The sequence below is a fragment of the Ostrinia nubilalis genome, chromosome 24 (genome assembly GCF_963855985.1).
Source record: "Ostrinia nubilalis chromosome 24, ilOstNubi1.1, whole genome shotgun sequence".
NCBI classification, from domain to species: Eukaryota; Metazoa; Arthropoda; class Insecta; order Lepidoptera; family Crambidae; genus Ostrinia; species Ostrinia nubilalis.
In genome coordinates this window covers 207,795-228,634 of record NC_087111.1, presented here as the reverse complement: position 1 = coordinate 228,634, position 20,840 = coordinate 207,795, and the positions used below count along the sequence as shown (strand labels likewise).

Genomic DNA, 20,840 nt, shown 5'->3' with positions numbered 1-20,840 from the left:
CGCCACTATTTTTGAATCCATAGAGAAATACTTCTCGATTCTCCATGGTCCATGGTCTATATCGGTCTACTGTCACTGTCATTATTCTCACAGATTATAGATGACCCACGTTGAACTGTCCCGCCAAACTCAATGACAGGGGGGCGCTACCATCGTTCAACTATATGGTTTCCAACATGGCAAAAATCTGAACCAGCGATCCGGTATTGACAGTGGCGCCCCACTGTCAATGTCATCGACAGGACAGTCCAGTATTTTGGAACTATATTCTTCATTTCAGACACTTCTCTCATCTGCAACACAAACATTAAATCACTGAATAATTACTACGTTGGAAAAAGAAGATGCAGATGAAGAATGTCCTTTTTCCTTAATTCCATTCTTCCTTAGGCTTTATCCATCGTCCGCCATAAAAATACAAGCACCTCTATCTTGAAAACATTGTTACGATACGATTTTATTATAGTGTTTAGTATTGTTTGATTAAGTTTTGAGCGGACTTTTTCAACAGTTATGGATATAAATAATCCTCAAAGTCAAAGTTACTGGTTTGTGGTACGAGAAGACCAAAGTAATGTTTATAATTTCACGATACAAAATCCGCCTCGTAAGTATTTTGCTATTCCTTTTTTTATTAAAGACCTATAGCTGAATATCAAATAGTAGTAGTATTACGTAAATATGTAGGACATAATCTAATATTTGGACGTCCTATGGCTGAAATGATGATGATGAATCTAATATTTAATTTTCAGTCGCTAATCAAGAGGCAAGATATATTGTTGATGCTGTAGACCATCGACAGTATTTTCAAATAAATGAAGCCCCAGTCGTCATACCTGAGGACACTATACAAAACTGTGACAAGGAAGTTCCTAAACAAGAAGAAGAAAACTTCTGGGATCGGAACAAAATTAAGATGTTACTCACACTTTGCCTTGAAAATAGGTTTAAGAATGCTACCAAAGACAGAAGCTTGTGGAATGAAATTGCCTGTTTAGTTGGAGCCACATCAGATGAATGTAGCAAAAAGTATAAAAACCTTCGAAGAACCTACATAAGACTATTGAAAAAGAAAAGAATGGGTAAGGATATCAAATGGGTTCATTTTAATATCTGTGAAGAAGTATTCAAAGAATGCAAATCATTGCCATCTTCTATCTTAGAGCCGTGGGAAGATGGTAAAGTTAGGAGGCTATTAAGTCTCTACATAGAGAATCTAAACAGATTCCGGAGCTCAGATTGTCTTCAAAAAGAAATTTGGAAGGATATAGCCACAGCATTGAACACAACAGAGTACAATTGCTACCATAAGTTTAAGAATCTAAAGAGAAATTATTTCAACTGCCTGGGACGAAGTCAAGAGAGTGGGAAACTAATGAAATGGCAATACAGTCAGTATTTTGAAAGAATTTTCTATAACTACAACCCTACTGTGGGACCCTGGGACAGAGCCAAGACAAGCCAGCTGATCCAGGCTTACAGCCAAGCGGCACACAAATTCAGAAACCCTAGATACCAAAAGAAAGAACTTTGGAAAGAAATCTCAACAGTTGTAGGTGTGAGTCCTTTTCAATGTGATAAAAAGTTTAGAAATTTAAAACAGACTTTTATCAGATTAAAAATGAAAGCCAATTCAGGAAAGTCCACAAAATGGAGATATTATAAGGATTTTGAAACAATCTTTAACAAGTCATCATACCCATCTAACAATGATAATGTAGTAGAAAAAGTAGTTTACAAGTATCAAGATGATGATTATGTTGACCAGCTGCTAAAATACTATTTAGAGAATAAGGATAAGTTCAATGATCCACTTGTGAAGAAGAGAAATGTATGGAAGATTATTGCCTCTAGGTTGGGACTCGCTATAGAAGAATGTGATAGAAAGTTTCGTAACTTGAAGCAAACATATATGAGGTTAAGAGAGAAAAAGTTGGCCACTGGAAAGTGCAATAACTGGCCTTATTATCACTTGTTTGAAATGATTTATGACGAACCTAAGTCTTTAGGAACAGGGTACAGTCACAGTGAAGAAATGGAGCAAAAGTTTGCATCAGAAATTAAAAGGGAGTTGAGAAATATGCAAGAAAAAAGGGATAGAGAGAAATTTGAAACACTTGTAAAAGCAATAGAAGAGTCCAACAGTATTCAGAGAGAAAGAAATAGAATTCTTCAAGCTTTATTAGACAGAAAATAAGATGTTCACCATAATGAGTCACTGCCTCCAGAAATCACCTCAGGTAAATTGGGAAACATTACAAAAAAAACACTTAATTATTTGGTATTAAGTAGTAGTTAATAATATAGAATACCAATACTTGTTACGATTTTTGCTATAAATTTTTCTAAAACGATTCGATACGAGTGACTGACGACCGATTCTGTATCGATACTTGACGACCGGATGCTATATCGATACTTGATGACGGATACTGTATCGATACTTGACGACCGATACTGCATCGATACTTGACGACGGATACTGAATCGAAACTTGACGACCGATACTGTATCGAGTAAAAGTATCGATACCTCGATGGTATCGTTTCATTCCCCCCCTACTCCTCTCCTCCTTGGTGGAAAAACCGCGGGCCTTATAAACAGGTACTTAACCGGGTGGAAACCGCGGCGAGTCTTACAATAAAAACTTCTGAACCAATTTTGATTGAACTAACGACAACAACACAACTTGTATAAAGGACATCATCCACGTTTCATATATTTTTGGTCCATAATCAAAAGTGCCGGCCAATAAAAAGAAGTGCTGTATTCTGACAGAATACGTCCGCCTTAGCATTTGTTACTATGACACCAAAGCTGTAGCACCACTGTGCGTCGTAGTATTTGAGATCAAAGTCAGTCGTTTCATATATTTTTAGAACTCAAAAGGTCAAATACTACGATGCACAGTTGTGCTACAGCTTTGGTGCCATAGTAATAAATGCTAAGGCGGACGTATTCTATCAGAATACAGCACTTTTATTTTTTGGCCGGCACTTTTGATTTTTTGGACCAAAATGGATGATGTCCTTACCTACTATTTCTCATGTGACTAAGGTTTTTAATGAGAAATAAATGTTCTTTAAAACTAACGAGATGGATAATATAACCTTATGTACATACATTATACCCTGTCAAATAAATTTTGAAATCTGTTTACAAGTGAATGAGACAAAACCTATGTGACAATCAAATTGAAAACCTTTTGAAGTGGGTTAAATAAAAGGCGTAAAATGTTTAGAAATGTTTTTATTTTATTGTTACCGTTCTTATGCTTTTATATGTATATGTACAAACAAACTATAATAGATTATGAGTTTTCATTCTGAAATGAGAAATCGTTAGCAAATTCAATTTATGTCGACGGCTACTCGATCAATGTCTTAAAGTACACTGATTATGCTTAATTACGCCTTAACTTAAAAATACATCTGTGTGAATTAGACTTATAATATTAAATTTGACATCCATAACACTATACCACAGTAAGGAATGGAAAAAATTTAGTTTAGAAAAAATAATAAAAAAAAATCAGTGAAGAAATCACACTCGATCATCGGTTACGAGCTCTGAGTCAGCAGATACCTCGACCGGTAAGAACTATCACGACAATCGCTCACACGTCCACTCTCCAGCCACGCGATCGATACAACGCTAACCTATCTGAATTACCACACTATGCACTAGCATTACAACTAAGGGGCCGCGCCGCCGCTCCCGCCGGCGGTGGCGCCGGCGCGGCCCGGGCCTCAGGCGGTTCACTTCTTGGCGTTCTTCTTCGGCGATGGAGCTTTGCCTTTGGCGTTATTTGACATTTTCGCCTTCTTCCCTTTGGGCTCGCCCTCCTCGTCGTCCTCATCCTAGGAAATTAAAACAATATTAGATTCAGCACTACAAACGTTCCTCCGTCCCTCATGGATACAAAAGTGACTTGAACATTCTAGTCTTGTACAAGGAATTTTACTAAAATACCGATGAATGAGCGGCTCTAAAAACAACCGCGACCCTATCTAGGGCACACGTGACCGACCCCCCGGACCGACGTAACGTCTGCGCGGGACGAGGGCTCCCCGTGACTATCTACAAGGCATTTTATGAATACAATAAAAACTAAGGTACCATATAAAATGATCTAATTACTAATAAATTACTTGGATAATAAAATATCAAAACAATCAGAAGGTAAAGGGGACTTGAATAGGTACAGAAAACCAACAGCCAATGTAAGTTATTGAACACTATTGTTATCAAAATAAATTTTGATTCATAAAGCCCAAATTCTTAAAAACTGGTGTGCTAGCTAACTAATTAATTAGCTATTATGGTTACTTAGGTAATTATAAAGTAAATAGTTTCTACAAATAAGTAAATCTAACACTGTAATACAGAACTGGGCAGGCTCCTTTTCCCTCTGAGCATCTCTACTACTTTTATTATAATAATTTTTAAATTAGTTGAAGGTTTTCAGTACCTCATTCGTCTTGCGCTTGCCAGCTGACGATTTCCTTTTATTTTCGTCATCCTGTAAATGCAGTAATCTACTGAATCACCATAATCAAAACACTGCACTTTCCTGTATCCAATAAACAAAGAGACAGGTACAAAATAACTACAAATAGTCCTATAATAGGAGAGACAAAAAGAGTTCTAGATTGAACAGTTTCTATAACACTAAGCTTAGAAATAAGATGTTGAATATAAGTTGAAAGGGATATTATGCTTTTAGCAATGAGTCTAAAGTACATCAGACTACATTTTCGTAGCAAAACAGCACCTACAAGAACTAAGTTGCTAGTGACAACTTTGAGCCGTCTTCTGTACTGTTTAAAAAAAATTGATATCAAGTGTGAAATAAGAACAAACCTTCATATCATCTTCCTCTTCCTCATCCAGCATCTCCTCGACCATTTCCTCCATGTCCTCGAACTCCTCCACCAGCGCTCCCAGAAGGTGCTGTCCGATCAGGTGCACGGGGCCCGAGCCCTGCAACACAACCAGCGTTAACTCCCATTCCACAAACATCAATTTCCCCAAAATACAGGTATAAAATCAGACAAATGCCTCGAAACGCATCACAGGTGGACGGTGCAACTTCAAAACGAAGTCGCGCGCCCATCAAATTACACAAGGTAATGGTTTAGTTTTATCATCATTTGAATTTAATGTTTCCGGTTTGTTAATTCATTTTGCTCATTAACTGCAATTACTGATAAGTTAATAGTGGTAGTTAATAATGGTATCTAAGGTCAAATATTGAGCATTTGCAATACCAATGAGCAAAAAATGTATCAATTAACAAATTACTAATGAGGGCTATCGTTTAGCGCTCACCAGTTAGCGCCACTGTAGAGTAAGGTCCTGTCACTTGCTAGTAGCGAAGACAGTGGCACCAACTGGTGTGCGCTAAAGTGGTAGGAGGACTATCGCATTTACACTCATCAAGATGGCGCCACTGTAGAGTAAGGTCCTGTCAATCGCCAGGGGTGCCAACTGTTAAGTATAAAAATGATAGCCCTCATTAACAGCTAACTATTCTTGTATCCACAAGATATAGCCGTATCTTACCTGAATAAGGGTGAATGTGACTGGGGCATCTGGGAACTCGATGTCGAGGCGCGCGTGTCGCGTCTCTCCCGCCTTGAGGACTGCTACAGGGATCTTGATTGAGTCCTGCAGGGACATTGTCTCAACCTGCCCAGAGACATAAACAATATGTTAGTGTAAATGCTAAAACATTTTGCTGGTCTGATCTGCTTGGTAAAAGACATTGATATTAAAAAATTATGTTGAGAAGTAGCAACATGACAGTCAAGTTCATTCATCAAAATATTTATGTACAATTCAATAGTAACTAATTAAAGTAAATAGGGATACTGAAAGCTTACACAGATGAGTATTATTATCAAATTGAAAAATAATTCTGAACATTTTTGTTAATAATAGATAGAATTTGTTGTGTTGAATACTCAAACATTCACTCAAAGCATACAGATTCTATACAACTTTAGTTAAATTATAATACTAATTCCAATAACTTCATTTATAGCAAAATGAGATGGCAATAGTTAATGTTGATTAAAAAACTATAGGTATTTATAAATATTTTAGGTTCCTTGAACTTGGTACTTCATATTTTATGTTGAAAGAAATAAGTCAACATCATTGGGTGACTCATTGTTATTGCCTCATAAAATGTAATAAGAAAGATGTAAATTCATCCTACATAATTCACATTTTTCAAAGGTTAGAAGAGATTAGGATTAATTGTTGTATGATAAATACCATGATTCATGTGGTATTTTTAAAATACCATGTGATTAAGTATAATACTTTTTATGAATAAAAAGTTATTGATGTTTTGTCAACTTTCAATAAGTAGGTATACCAAGAATAGATTTTATAGGTATTATTGCATATCATGGGTTCCGTACCTGTACAACATTGAGTTCATCTGGCTTGGCGTCTGGCCCGAGCAGTGCCTGGCGGATGAGCAGCTTGTTGCTGCGAGGGTACTCCGCCTTCGCCTCCGGGTCCCACGTCTCGGACTGATGCGACGCCGACAAAGTCACACCTGGAACGTCAACACTCGACGTTACCTCCAATAACGATTCAAGAACTAGCGAATTCAGTATACATTTATGTACTACTGAGAGCGAGTCCAATTATAACCCTTCTGTCCATCAACACAAAGTACAACATGGCACTTCATGGAAGGATTGTTGTGTGTACAGCGGGCAACCGTTAGCGACCGACCCGTGCATGGTGAATTTGCGAACATAACCTCCAAAACGCACGATGCTCATTATAGAATCGAAACGACCACAGCATAACTTCGAAACGGCCTTTCCAGTAGTGAACAACTATGAACCGCTCGCTACGAGAGGTCGCGATGACGCTTGGACGCCATAATTTTGAATTACGCGCCTAACGACAACTCGCACTTGAGATATAAGCAAAGGCTTCTCGTTCCCACGAAATCAATACATTCCACACACAGCCTAACTATTAGCTTCCGAAGTGATAAATACGCCATACTGATATCATCATGGTAAAAATTAGTCATTTCATTTTGGCGAAAATGGCGGCAAGTTAGTTATGGAGACAAGTTACCAACAATCCAAGTATTTTCATAATTTATATAAGGTGTGGCCAATCGGTACAAATATCCATCATTACGTTCAGAAGACGGAATACATCAGATAAGACATTATTGGCGAAATAAAATGGCGAGCCGGGTGTCAAAGCAGACGCTCATAATTTTAACACAATTTAGCTAAGAAGTACTACTGCTACACGTTAAATAAACATACGTACAAAAGCAAAAGTTAAATGAGATTAGAACTTACCATAGAAATATTCGTCCGACATGGTGATTTCACTAATTTATTGAGATTTTGCGACACGTTCACGTGCGATGCCGGCGCACACAAATCTGAGAAACGATGTTGCCAGTTGTCAACACTGGACTGCCGGCCGACCCGCCCGACCCTACCAAAGACCCTACTACGTTTCGCAACCGCAACAATGGACAGTCCCACCCCAAATGACCCTCTCTCTCTTTCTCAGCGCGGGGAAACTTCGCAAAACAAACAGCACGTGGCATGAAATTTGTGGTATTTATTTAATATGAACTTCAACAGCCTTTACAAATACAACTAGAGTTTGTAGTAGCTTGAAAAACTTAACATTAGTACATGTTCCATGGAAGAAAGATAGGTAGAGGTAATATTAGAATAAAATCGTATGCAATTTGAGTTTTATGATTAACCAGCAAGCTTTTGCTGTATTTTCTTTATTTACCCAAGCATACTTAAATGTTAATTTGTTTAGTAAATTATAAAAATAATAACAATGTAGATCCTAGCCGAAAATATATTTAAATATGTTGAATACAGTAATGTTGGACCTGTATTTCCTTCGTTTTTCTTTGTTTTTGTGTTATCGTTCTTTGATAGGTAGATCTAGGTATGTATTAAACCTAGGAAACCAGTTTTTATATTATTTTATTATTATGTGGGTGTATTAGGTAGATATGCCTATAAACCTAAAAACCTACCATAATAATAATTAAATACATACCTATTGTTTCATTTATTTAGGAAGCGGTAATAAAATCTTATTATACAGGGTGGAAACCATAAGTGATCTCACTCGATTATTTCTAAACTATACAAGATATTGAGAATCTGACTGATTATACTGATCGTGAAAGTGCTTTACGAGCTCTTTCAAACGATATCAATAATTACAGAATAAACTGGATCTATCCGAAAATTCAATGTTTCTAGCTTCCTTTTTATTTAAGTATTTATTTAATCTTTTGCACACAAAAGTGATTTATGGTAGCGGACTTAATGCCGGGTGGCATTCTCTACCAGTCAACCACAGATCAAGCTTAATAACTTATCAATACATACCTAAACATAATAATATTAAAAGCGTACTTATACATCACATAGAAAAAGTCTTATTATTCCTTAAAATGGTTGATTGATCAAGTCTTGTAATTATGTATTGCGCCTTATTAATACGTTAGCGGATCGAATTGACTTATTTGCTTGCTCTCTGAATGAGTTCACAATAGCTGCTCTATACGTGATTTGTTATTGTTAAGATTATTAGAATATGGTTATAGATATAAGTTTAGATTAAGCATTATTTAACAAAGTATGTTATACTATCGCATTAGGCGTCAACCTGTAATGATAGTTATAAGTGTGGAAAATAAATAAATAAATAAATAAAAATGTACCTATTTAATAATATCCCACCGAAGTTCACCGAACACACCGTGTAGTAAGGCTAAAAGAATAGTTACCTATAGAATACTGCTGAATTTTGATTAGATAGCAGCCCCCATGACAAAACGTGACAATTGTAGTGTCGAAAGATCTTTTTTTGTATGTAGTTACAACGGATTCTATTTTTGATTCGATCAAAAAGTGCCACTAGTTATTTGTAAGAAAAATATTGTGCATTTTACTTTTCCAGAAATGTTGTCATTGTAAAACAATTTACCTCAATTACAGGGAAACCATAAATTTATGCATATGGCAGTCCGAATAACCAGAGACAATTTTTTTTTTTACTTTAACCGAATACGAAGAAAATACAAAACAACCGTGAATTACTGACAGTTCAAGGAGGGCGCTCTGGTCGGTTTATTCCTGTGGTTTAATCTCAATAACATTTCACACAACGTAGCAAAAAAGAAGACAAAGGCTAGTGCTAATAGGTCTAATGGAATAGTTGAAAGAATTATTGAAAACTTGTTTAATTAAAATATGTACCTCTTTTTCCTTCTTGGTAGATAGGTATTATGTCCAATATTGCCTAGGTACCATCGGCAACAGTGTGTCATGTCGTCTCGTTCTATCGCAAAGAATCACCATTTCATGAGAGTGAGAGCAAAAACGGACATGGATAGTTAACAGTGTGGCCGTGTGTACCTACTGTAATTCCTTCTTTAAACTCATTTAATTAAATAAATGTAAAGAAAAAAACTGTTACAATTCATTTATTACTTTACTTATTTTCTTAGGAGAACCAAGCAAGTGTCAGAGTTTGACCTATTAATGGAAGAAGTAATTTTGCAGGCATTATACAAATGATTATTCGATTTCATAATGTGATATCTCATAATTAATTCTGAATACTTAAAAGCATTAGTCCTGTCTTTTCTTTTTCCTAAGTATTCTGCATGAATATTTTTACATAAATAATTTGCAAACTTATGCAATGAGGATGTTAAGCGAACTTTTAGCTGAGTATTTTCGTAATGTAGGCTCGCATTGTGACGAAGGATCTTAAAATACTTTTTACTATCTGGTGGTACATTACCATATTCAACTAATGTTCTTAATAGTTCATCGAGAGATTTTTTATTTTCTTCCAAAAGTAATATTATATTTTCACATGTCTGTAAGAAAGTACCAATTCAATTATTAGCTAGTCCGATATTATGGTCTCTACAGTAATGATGGAATAATGATTTTATTTTATCAATAAGTACCTACTTTCTGACTTTCACTTTGCAGTGTTTTAATGTTTCTTAGCAATGCCTTCTTGCTCTCTTTAATTTTTAAGTATTTATTACAAATGTTACAAATAATTTCATCCTTTGATCTCAGTTCCTCTCTTATTATGCTGTCAATTGTATCTCCTTGCTGAAAATAACAGTAAATATAAAATATCGTATTTAAGCACTAACCACTTAAAAGTACAGGTAGATATAGCATTTTATCAGCTCAATGACTTACATTGTAATAGTTGTAATTACTCTCCGATTCGTTTTTGTTTGCGATTCTTTTGATTTCATCAATTAAAAATTCCTTTTCTTTCGTGTGCATGTCTCTGAAAAGATACAATAAAATAATTACATAACTGTATCTTAATGATAAAAAAATACTTATTCTTTGCTAGTTTGTTTTTGTTTATCGACCTTTCGTCTTCTAATTGCTGGTGTAAATTTCTGGTAGTTCTTTGAGCTGTCTTAAGTTCAACGTACAATTTTTCTTTTTCACGCGCTAGGGTTCCGATAGCGGCATCTCTTCCTTCTACAGTTTGTTTTAAAGATTCGATTGTTTGCTTAAGTTTTTCTACTTCAGATTGTAATTTAGTTACTTCTTCAGAAGGCGTTATAGATTTATTTGAAGAAGATGATGAAAGAAGAGAACTTTTGGACAATATTCGTATATAATTCATTCAGTAGAAGGTATGAAAACTCATAAAAAACTGGTAAATTTTGGCAGAATTTGGATGAAATATCATGTCACATTATTTATAACGTCAAGTGACTTTTTTATGCTACTTGATTGAGACATTAAGCGATTTTAGAACAAAAATCTTATAAAATAAATAAATAGATGTGATCTAATATTTAATAAGATGTGAAAAGTTGCTCAGCCAAAGCTTTTTCTTTTAAGGGCAATCAACCAAATCACCAAATTCCTCTATAAGATCAAAGGGTTAAATCGTGGTTAAATAGTGTTAAATGATCCTTGGCCTTGTTTGTTCAATTCAAGTCTGATTTAATCTGTGGTGTTTAGCCATAGACAAGAGATGTGGTAGAATGTGATGATTGGTTTAAAGCTGGATTTTCTTTCTTTCTCTAGTCATTCATTGGATTTTTGATTATTTTGATTGGCCAATATTTATGATTGCAACTTGATTCCTTTACTATCCAATAGGATTTTTGGAATTTGACATTAGCCAACTCGATTTGTGAATTTTGTGAGCGGTGACATAAAATTGACACAAAATTTGTCAAAATACCGTATAAACATAATTGCCTTTTCTCCATTGTTTCTTTTATGTTTTCTCCCGAGTTCCCCGAGTTTATTTTATCCATTAATCCGAAATACTTATCAAGATTAAATTACAGTCACCGTCTCACGTCATCTCTCGTGTTCCCTTGCTGCAGTAAGTGCATCGAATCGCACGAGTAGTTAAGTTCTTGACCTTAGTGACTGATGTCGTGATGTTTTATGTTGTGTAACGACGCCAAAAACTAGAAGACGGACGCTGCCAAGTTTCTGAGTAATGTGCAATCATCAACGTCCACACGATATGTTCAGGAATTCAGACATCCCGATAACTCGTAGCTCCGTTAGATGTCAGATTTCAACGTATTCTAATAGAGTGAAATCGGTTTCCTTTCGTTTTGCTAGGAAGCTATTTGCGCGTCGTCAACGCGTATCGCTCGTTCTGTACGCATATTTCACGTGATTTTACTTTTAGGTCACAAGGCGCACTCTCTCTGACCGCCGAACAGCGAACGGCGCACACCTGTGCAAACAGCGGCGGAGTGAGACGGAACCTCGTACGATGCGAACCTCATAGTGGCGGGCGGCAGCGAGCGAGTTCGTTCCTGATGTTATAATTGATGGTACAATGAGTGAGGAGGCGCAGAATGCGAGCCCGACGCCCGCGCCCGAGCCCGCGCCCGCGGCGCACGCCGACGCCTCCACCAACGTGTCACAGGCACAGGTCGCTCAGGTGTGCTCCGTGTTTAATTGTTTACTCTTCTTTTTTTCTTTTTTCAGCCAAATGACGTCCACTGATGGACAAAAGCCTCCCCCAAGGTTTTCCACAATGAACGGTCCTGCGCTGCCCGCATCCAGGCTCTTTCCGCGACCTTTACCAGATCGTCGGTCGTTTACTCACACCATTCATTTTGTCTAAACTTGTTGCAAATATTAATCGTATCAGATTCATTTTCAATGTGTGCTATATTCGGCTTAGCGTCTAAGTCTGCTAAAACTGTGCTAAATACTATGCCGCTAGCAGGTTTACGTTCTAAGCTGATGATATGAATTTGGCACTAAAAGTAAAGGTGAATCACAAGTGATACCGGTTTCCACATTTTTATTGTTCTGTTGTTGTTTATCTTACTGTGAGTCAAAGAGGTCTGTAGGTATAATAAAAACAAATATAAAAAATTAAGGTTCCAAGCAATAGCTTCAAATCTGCAATGAACAATATGGAATCTGCAACTGGAAATAACATATGCAGTTTAAATTTTTGTTGCAGTAGTTGACTTTATTTTACAAACTTTTCTTATAAGAATGTTTGTTTCAGTCAAATGACGTCCACTGCTGGACTAAGTATATGACTGTAACTTGTTTTGTGAGCCTTAATGCAATGATCTTATAAGAATACAATCAGAAAAAATGATCTGGTATTTTACAATAAAAACAATTATGTCTCCCCACTGTCTTTTGGATTTATAAAACTAAACAAGTGATCCAAAACAATGAACCAACCTTTAAAGGTCAAATAATAAACCATCACAGGGTTATTTGGTAATTATGGTACACCTGCACTTCTTAAGATGCTTAACTAAAACATTGTCGTAAACTTTGTAAGCAGTGGCATAGCTAGGTAACCAAGGGCCCTGGGGCAAATAAAAAAATGGGGTCCCACTGCAATCTAAACTGGTTAGGTTTTATCAAGTTTATTGACATTAAACTTACTTACTCCTGATACAGCTTTCGAATTTCTCTCTATTTATACAGGGTGTTAGGTAAATGGGTATATGAGCCGACACTAGCCCATGCCCATGTTAACATGGGCATATAAATGGTATGGTAAAGTCAGAAATTTGATATCATTTTATTTTTTTTTAATTTTCATACAAATTAAATTTTATAAAATCCGATTTGTATGAAAATAAAAATAATTAAAATGAAGATCAATTTTCTGACTTCACCATACCATTTATATGCCCATGTTAACATGGGCTAGTGTCAGCTCATATACCCATTTACCTAACACCCTGTATAGAAAATGGAAGAATTTTTCAAAGTTCAGTTTAATTGAGATTTCTGGTAAGGATTCGGGGGCCCCCTGAGCTTGGGGGCCCCAGGGCACTGCCCCGTCTTGCCCCTTAGTAGCTACGCCCCTGTTTGTAAGTCGCGTTTGGTGCAGTACTGTGCTTGTTGTTGCAGATGACAGCGAGCTCCGCGCCGCCCGCGGAGAATGGCAAGTGGAGCTGCGAAGTGTGCACGTACGAGAACTTCCCGCTCTCGCGAAAGGTACACCAATCAAAAGTGACAGCATGTAAATCGAATAAGTTTTTCAAGATAATAATTAATGATAGAACAGCTCAGAACTAATTATTATGATGATGATTTCGTTTTGAGTTGATAAATAGTAACATCTTTTGTTTCTTGTGTGCCTACTAAAGCCTGGTCCGTGAGCACATAGAATCCCGTCCAATGACCCCAAGCTACCCATCCCTATCGCTCGCGCGTAATTATGTTGCTGTCGCGCTCGCACACTCACTGCGGGCGCCCGTCGCACAGTCGCGACGGCAATATAATTACGCGCGAGCGATAAGGATGGGTAGCTTGGGGTCAGTGGACAAAATTCTACGTGCTCACAGATCGGGCTTTAAATCAAATAAGTGTTTCAAGATAAAAAATAATGATAGGACATTTAACTAAATATGAAAGAGGTTCACAGCTCAAAACTGATTAGGTATATGTTTAGTTTATGATTTCGTTTTGAGTTGTCAATTCATCATTCCAATTTCTGCCCGGTTGGGAATCGAACCCTGGACCGCATACTATCCTCTCAAACTTTCAGCCAATTCATAAAGTTCCATCATCCATGAGCGAGGATTGGAACCCACAAATTAGGGTGAATCTATGACTTTAACACCCATATTCACAAAGGATGCTTGCTTAAGTAAAGCAGCAAATCGAACGCACAGCGTTGAATAGAGCTCTGGGATTGGCTCGTGTGTCACCCTGTGCGTCCACGCGCACTATGAGACCTCATAGTAATGTTTGCGAAAGGGTGTATGATTCTACATTTAATGCACACCAGGCTTTAGAATGAAGTTTTTGCGCCATTGTTGTCTGAGCCATGCAGCTGAAATTAGGAAGCTGATATGGAGACAATAGACTACTTTAGCTTTTTTTGTTAGTTCTGTGAAAATATTGTTGCTGCTTAAAACAATGCTACTAGTGTAAAGTAAACATTGTGGCGTGAATGAATACCTTGTGATTATGGTTGGCAAGTTCATTTCAGTTTGCTCACCACACTCAAGTTTTACAAAGTAGAAGGATGATTGACCTTAAAGATAGTAGTGATTAAATAAAATGAAACTGCTTAAGAATTCCATTAACTAAGATGCAGATAGTAATCAGGTTCAGATCATTACACATAAGATATTTTTTTTAATGTTTAATTGCCTAGCACGCATCAATATTTATGACTATGTACCTATATTTTAAAGACTGTAAACCCTTGTAAAGCTAAAGGAGGCTGACAATAGTGACTGAGTTTTTTGCGCTGCTTCTTCTCAGCACTGGCCCATTTATTGTCCCAAAGCAGTTGTAGGTTTAAAAGCCTATTTGCAAAAATAAATGAGTTTTATGAGTTTTTTTGAGTTTTTACATATTGAAATGTAGTAGTAGTGTTTTGTTTTAGTTAGCATGTGTTTAGTTATTTGTAAAAAGTGTTCATATGTGGACGTGCCAGTGTGCTCCGCAGTGCACCATGTGCCGCGCGCCCAAGACTTGCCTCAACGAGAACATCTTCAAGCTGCAGGACGATGCCAGCGCGCTGCCCACGCAGGACGTTTGTGGTAAGACTATACATTACTTCACCTCAGTCCACTGCTGGACATCTTGCATTGCCTTTGTTGTTGCAATTCACGAAGGCGAGTGAGCTTTACATGTGTGGTGGCTCGCTACTGTTCGTTTTTCATACGTTTTGATAAAGCTCGCACACTCACTGCGGGCGCGCGTCGCACAGTCGCGACAGCAATATAATTAAGCGCGAGCGATAAGGATGGGTAGCTTGGGGTCATTGGACGGGATTCTACGTGCTCACGGACCAGGCTTTAGACATTATCATTACACTATCGTTATGTGCATGTACACGTACACACACAAGTAAAGCTCACACGCCTTCGTGAGTTACAAGAACTCTTCACTTCAGTCCACTGCTGGACTATTGTCTTGCCTTTCTAATTATCTGCTATTGTGGCGGAACCTCCTTGCGTATAGCGCTGCTTTATTTTACGGGAGGGATAAGCGTCTCACGCTTTCCAATTAGAATTCCAATTAGAATCTGTCGCCCCGACCCCTGGCAAAGATGGTCAATTCTTCATTAGGTTATTTAATTTGTTCGAATTGAATAAGTTGATATATTAAAGTTCACTTCACCTGCTTATTGTAACTTGACCTGAAAAGTATTTAAAAATATCATATCCCCGTTTTCTCTAACGCTCATGTACAGTCAACAGCACATCAAGCTATACATTTTCGTTGCAAAGTCGCCCCTATCGCAACTACGTAAGATACCACAGTGTTTACGTTGATGTGCTGTTGACCATACTATTTCTGGTTAGGAATTATACAGGGTGACCTCCTCTGCATGTGAATTTGCTATGGCGGGTCTAATTCCGGTCACCCTGTATAATTAGACTCAGCATCTAGGACTTCCAAGGTCGGATTTTTAATACCCCAGTCTAAATAGTAAAATTAACTGCTACGAGTAAAGTCCGGTCGCCGAGTAGATAGAATTTCGTCCAATGACCCCAAGCTACCCATCCTTATCGCTCGCGCTCTGTCGCGCTCGCACACTCACTGCGGCCGCCCGTCGCACAGTCGCGACACCAATATTATTTAAAAAAAAGTTTGACCAACAGCCAGTTTGACAGAAGAACAGGCCATTAAAGTTCATACGTGTCGTGTCCCACAGGTGCGGAGGCGGTGGCGGAGCGCCTGAAGCCGCTGCGGATATCGTCGCCGCAGGGCCCGGCCGCCGCCTGCTCCGTCGTCAAGTGGCCCTGTCCGGTGAGTCTGGAGAAAACGACTTCTTTTTTTTTCCGACTGACTATGTTAATAGCTGTGAGCGGCTTTCTCAGCTTCACCGGGCAATAAGTGAGCGCAGATAGCTCTCAACCTCAAAAAAACGACTTCTACTATTGCTAGACTTACACCCGTATTCAGAATTAGGTCTCACAGTGCGCGTGGACGCACAGGGTCCCAAAAACATATCATAGACTACTGAAGTGGCGGAGTGACACACACGAACCAAGTACAGAGCTCTACTCAGCGCTGTGCGTTCGACTTCGCATAGCCTTGCTGATTCACTTAAGCAAGCATCGTTTGTGAATACAGGTTCGTTCGTTCGTTTCAGCCGAAAGACGTCCACAGCTGGACAAAGGCCTCCCCCAAGGATTTCCACAAAGACCGGTCCTGCGCCGCTCGCATCCAGGCACCTTCCGCGACCTTCACTAATTCGTCGGTCCACTCAAGAACTTTCTTGCCCCAGTGGCCATCAGCTTTACGAGCTATGTGCCCCGCCCACAGCCACTTGATTTTTGCAATTCTGCGGATAGCACGCTCCATCGCCCTTTGGGTGACCTTGAGCCTTCTTATGAGTCCCATAGTAAGCGACCACGTCTTAGATCCGTATACCATTACTGGCAACGATACCAAAAGTTGCTTTGAAATGTTCAGTGAACGCTTCTGTTTATGTACTAGATTACGATAGATAGAGGATCAGTTGAAGGTAATACGTTGTTGTGAATCTAATAAGTAAAGAGACAGAGCCATCTAGAATGAGTGTTTTCGCGTATGAAAGATCCGCTAGATGGCGGGACGTGGATGTGGGGTCCGACTGCTGCGTGATTGGTGGATTTTGACATATCTGTCAATGTCATGTCAAAAATAACCAATCATGCAGCATTTGGACCTCGCGTCTACGTATTGCCATCTGGCGGATTTTTCATACGCGAAAACCCTCATTGACACACACAGAATTAACCTACATTGTAACGTCTTTGCCTCCTCTCATTAAAGTCAGTCTGTTGCAAATCCACACATTTGGTCGTGTATTTTTTTCCAAATGGACGAAAGTTACGACTAGTGTTGTTTGTCTTGTCTTGCGCATTTTCGTTTCTTCTCAGCACTGGCCCATTTATTGTCCTGAAGCAGTGGTAGGGTTAATACTGGGACGTGTAAAAGTGCTTTTTTAAAGCCTACTTACAGAAATAAATGAGTTTTACTGAGTTTTTTTTTACTGTGTTGGCAGACGTGCACGTACGAGAACTGGCCGAAGGCGCTGAAGTGCGCCATGTGCGGCGCCGCCGGCCCGCCCGCGCCCGCCGCCCCCGCGCCCGCCGCCGCCCCCGCGCCGCCCAACAACAAGCACATAGGTTAGTACGAAAGTGTCTTTATTTTATTTTTTACTAGCTTTCCGCCCGCGGCTTCGCCCGCGTGGAATTTTGTCTGTCACAGAAAAACAATATCGCGCGCGTATTTGCTCACCGTTTAGACCTACCCTGGACTACGACAAACATTTTAAAACCAAAATCAGCTCAATCGGCCCAGCCGTTCTCGAGTTTTAATCAGACTAACGAACATCAATTCATTTTTATTTATATAATTTTTTTTATTTTTCTTTATTCAGAAAACCACAGCTCTTTATAATAATCTTTATCGAAGCATTCTATCGATTCTTCACGATAAGCCCATACATTTGTCGTCTAACTCTAAACCATCGATAAGATTTAACATGACGCACATCTTAGCCTGTAGGCATAGGATGCGCGCCGCGATAAACTTTTATCGAGGTATTCTATAGATTTTACACGATAAACCCACACATTTTTTGTCTAAAATCAACGATAAGATAATTATGACGTGCGTCCTTACCCGGTTAGGCATAAAAGTAAGTGGAGCTTTCTTGTGGGGCCCTAGAGCGACTCTTCCCGATAGAAGGAGACAAACTATACTCGCTATCGAAACGGAAAGAGAAGTCTATCGAAATATTGTGGAAGACCCTAAAAAAACTATTGCATGTTATTCACTGTGTAGGATAACTTGCACAATGCAGACTCCACACTCGACGGTGACAAAGGATGCGAGTACCGTGGAATTTTACAGAGGTCTATGACACCTATAAACTAGAATCATACTACAAGTCTAGTGCATAACTCGAATCAGTTTGTGAGGTGTGGGAGCCGTGCGAGAATGATGATATAACGTGACTAGCCAGCACACTGAAGTCTCGCTGACGTTTGACGTCACAAAAACACCCTCCCATGTCATGCCCATACCTCAGGCACTGATTCAGTTATGATGCGCTATATCTGTAGTAGACAGGTATCCTCCTAGATAAAATACGTAAGAAAAATGGAAAGAAGGAATCGATGGTTTACGGGTGGAGTTTTTGACTGAGAACGACACCAGTATTTAGCCAAAAGCTTCACCTCCTCCCACAATTTTATCCCGATCGATCCAGGGGGTTACTTCGAAACGCTGTTTACGTAGTTTTGGTTCTGTCACCGTTGCTAATGCTGGCATCTCGCATTGTGTAAGAGGGATGGCAATATTCGAAGCTTTGGTTGACGTTTTTCGGAGTGACCCGCAGTTCCCTTTTTGCGGACTACACCAGTATTTAGTCAAAAGCTTCACCCCCTCCCACAATATATCACATATCATCGGCCACCTGATCATGATGATGGTGATGATGAGTAATGTTTGTTGTGGCAGGCATCAACGACATCTGCAACAGCCAGGCGGCGCCCGAGGCCGAGGGCCGGCGCTCCAAGCGCCGCAACAACAACATCGACTGGATCTGGCTGCAGGCCTGCCTTGGTGAGTAGCACATTCATTTTGCTGCCAGCAATCTATGGTTATTAAAAAAGTACTTCAACTGTTTTAGACAGAATGTGGTGTGTTGTGTATAATGATAAAATCCAAAAGCTTGTATTAGCCTATGTCTATCTATTTTTATGAAAGGATTCGTAAAAAATTAAAACTGAAATAAGTAAAATTATGGTGGCAAAAAACGGAAAATTAACGTGTATGAATTCCTAATTGTGATCAGGGATGAACGAGTCATGCATGATAGACTTAACAAGAGTAGGACGTCTGCTGATTTAATTGAAAAATTGCTACGATTTAAGTTGTAATGAAGTCGGACGTAAACCTGGCCGATTCCTCAATTTTCTGGTCAGATCATTGAAGAATTAAAAATAAAGGAAAACAAAGAGGTCTCCGTCCTTATCTACGTTCCCATCCAACAGAAATTAAGGACAAATAAGGTGTACAGGAGCTACAGAATAATAACGAGTGTGACCGTGAGCACATTTGAAAGATTCCCGCGAAAATGTTGTACCTAGGAATGGTGCGGATGACCTAGTGCGTCTGGAATGGGCCAGATGGCGGCACGGTCTATGGAGACGACCTAGACTTTATTGATTATTCGTCCCTGATTTAAGAGCCCACTCGGCCGTAGCCTCATAGTTCGTGCAGATTTTACGCAAATGGTGTCGTGCAACGTGAGCGATTGCAAATTAAGAACAGTTATGTTATGGATTTTTGATTCAAAATTAGAGCTTATAATGCGGCGTCGCAAGTTTTGCAAATACAGAACATGTATAAAAGTGCCGTGAAAAACTAGCTATATTCAAATTTGGTTGCGCGAAATAATTTTTTTTTTAAATTATCATTATCGTGTTTTCATTAATTTCACGGATGTGAATGTTGCCCGAGAAAAAAAATGGCAGTTGCCGATTAGGATGTGACTTTTTCAAGGACAATGACGAAAAAATAACTGGGTGGGGCACGCATGCGCATCTCGCACGTTATCAAAAATCGATCAGTACTCAGGTGGGGCATCTTGTAGGACTTGTAGGATGGCTACTGAAAATCAAAAATGTTAATTTCATCAAGGCAAAGCAATAAAATATGAAATACCTAAAATAAATAAATATTGTTGGGGACAACGTTAAGATAATTGAAGAGACAATGTAGTTGATAGAACTGAAGCCAATTTTTCTGAGCAACGTCTGACGACCACACCCACAACCTGTAGCTACGCCCTAAATCTGAACAAAATGGCAAGCAGTAAGAGAAAACAGGACCATGGTTGAAGCAGCAAGAATACAGGCTAACAACTTACTGGAGAAATCGGTCAAGATGTTTAAACAGAACAAGGTAAGAAAAGAAAAGACGTGAATTGTGTTACAAATTATAATATTTATTAGTTAGGCCACATAAGCCATGTAAGGTCTGTGGTTTTCTTAAACCAAATAGACAGTAGCTAAAAACACTCGCTTTCAATTATTTGGAATTGAGTGGCCGAGAAGGTGAATCGTCGAAAGTGAAGAAAGACGCAGAAAGGAAAATAAAATGGCGGTAGATCAGTTATTTTGTCGAAATTTTGTTTGGGTAGCATTCGGATTCGGGAACGTCTTCTGGCATCGTTCTACAAATGTTCGTGGATCTAAGTTCAGGTCCAGACCTGACCGCAGACCAGCGGTGCGGTTTACGTCACGGTAATAATATCATACAGTATTGTAACTTCAT

General features: G+C 38.8%; 2 protein-coding genes and 2 long non-coding RNA genes across 6 annotated transcripts in view; 2 read left to right on the top strand and 2 right to left on the bottom strand.

The window, feature by feature from the left end:
- Window positions 1–269: 269 nt before the first annotated feature.
- Window positions 270–3,247, top strand: LOC135083825 (uncharacterized). Its single transcript, XR_010259715.1, has 2 exons — window positions 270–607; window positions 756–3,247. It is a non-coding gene; the product is annotated as an uncharacterized LOC135083825 (long non-coding RNA).
- Window positions 3,238–7,488, bottom strand: LOC135083823 (nucleoplasmin-like protein). 2 transcript variants are annotated; one of them, XM_063978566.1, is made up of 6 exons: window positions 7,350–7,488; window positions 6,435–6,574; window positions 5,569–5,694; window positions 4,867–4,986; window positions 4,475–4,525; window positions 3,238–3,863 (listed from the first exon to the last, which is right to left on the bottom strand). In XM_063978566.1, exons 1-6 carry the CDS (start codon window positions 7,369–7,371, stop codon window positions 3,762–3,764), a joined length of 561 nt encoding a protein of 186 aa, XP_063834636.1. In that variant the 5' UTR covers window positions 7,372–7,488; the 3' UTR covers window positions 3,238–3,761. The 2 variants fall into 2 exon arrangements, with proteins under 2 accessions (XP_063834636.1, XP_063834637.1); XM_063978567.1 differs by lacking the exon at window positions 4,475–4,525 and having other exon boundaries at window positions 7,350–7,484.
- A 17-nt stretch (window positions 7,489–7,505) lies between these two features.
- LOC135083822 (uncharacterized) lies at window positions 7,506–10,777 on the bottom strand. Of its 2 annotated transcripts, none has more exons than XR_010259714.1 (4): window positions 10,445–10,777; window positions 10,263–10,356; window positions 10,016–10,169; window positions 7,506–9,922 (listed from the first exon to the last, which is right to left on the bottom strand). It is a non-coding gene; the product is annotated as an uncharacterized LOC135083822 (long non-coding RNA). The 2 variants fall into 2 exon arrangements; XR_010259713.1 differs by having other exon boundaries at window positions 10,020–10,169.
- Window positions 10,778–11,130: 353 nt separating this feature from the next.
- LOC135083951 (ubiquitin thioesterase trabid) overlaps window positions 11,131–20,840 on the top strand; it is a 41,620-nt gene continuing 31,910 nt past the window's right edge. Inside the window, exons 1-7 of the mRNA XM_063978715.1 lie at window positions 11,131–11,424; window positions 11,743–12,000; window positions 13,452–13,538; window positions 15,004–15,097; window positions 16,219–16,313; window positions 17,557–17,680; window positions 19,020–19,124. Coding sequence (XP_063834785.1) covers window positions 11,896–12,000; window positions 13,452–13,538; window positions 15,004–15,097; window positions 16,219–16,313; window positions 17,557–17,680; window positions 19,020–19,124 — 610 coding nt within the window. The 5' untranslated portion in view covers window positions 11,131–11,424; window positions 11,743–11,895. The remainder of the gene's footprint in view (window positions 11,425–11,742; window positions 12,001–13,451; window positions 13,539–15,003; window positions 15,098–16,218; window positions 16,314–17,556; window positions 17,681–19,019; window positions 19,125–20,840) is intronic.

What these genes read in the sequence shown, in the direction of transcription:
- LOC135083823 (XM_063978566.1), bottom strand. Translation starts at nt 7,371, where the DNA reads ATGTCGGACGAATATTTCTATG. An exon ending in ATGAACTCAATGTTGTACAG is followed by an intron (nt 5,695 to 6,434) that starts GTACGGAACCCA and finishes GTCTCTGGGCAG; the next exon opens with GTTGAGACAATGTCCCTGCA. An exon ending in AAGAGGAAGATGATATGAAG is followed by an intron (nt 4,526 to 4,866) that starts GTTTGTTCTTAT and finishes CTGCATTTACAG; the next exon opens with GATGACGAAAATAAAAGGAA.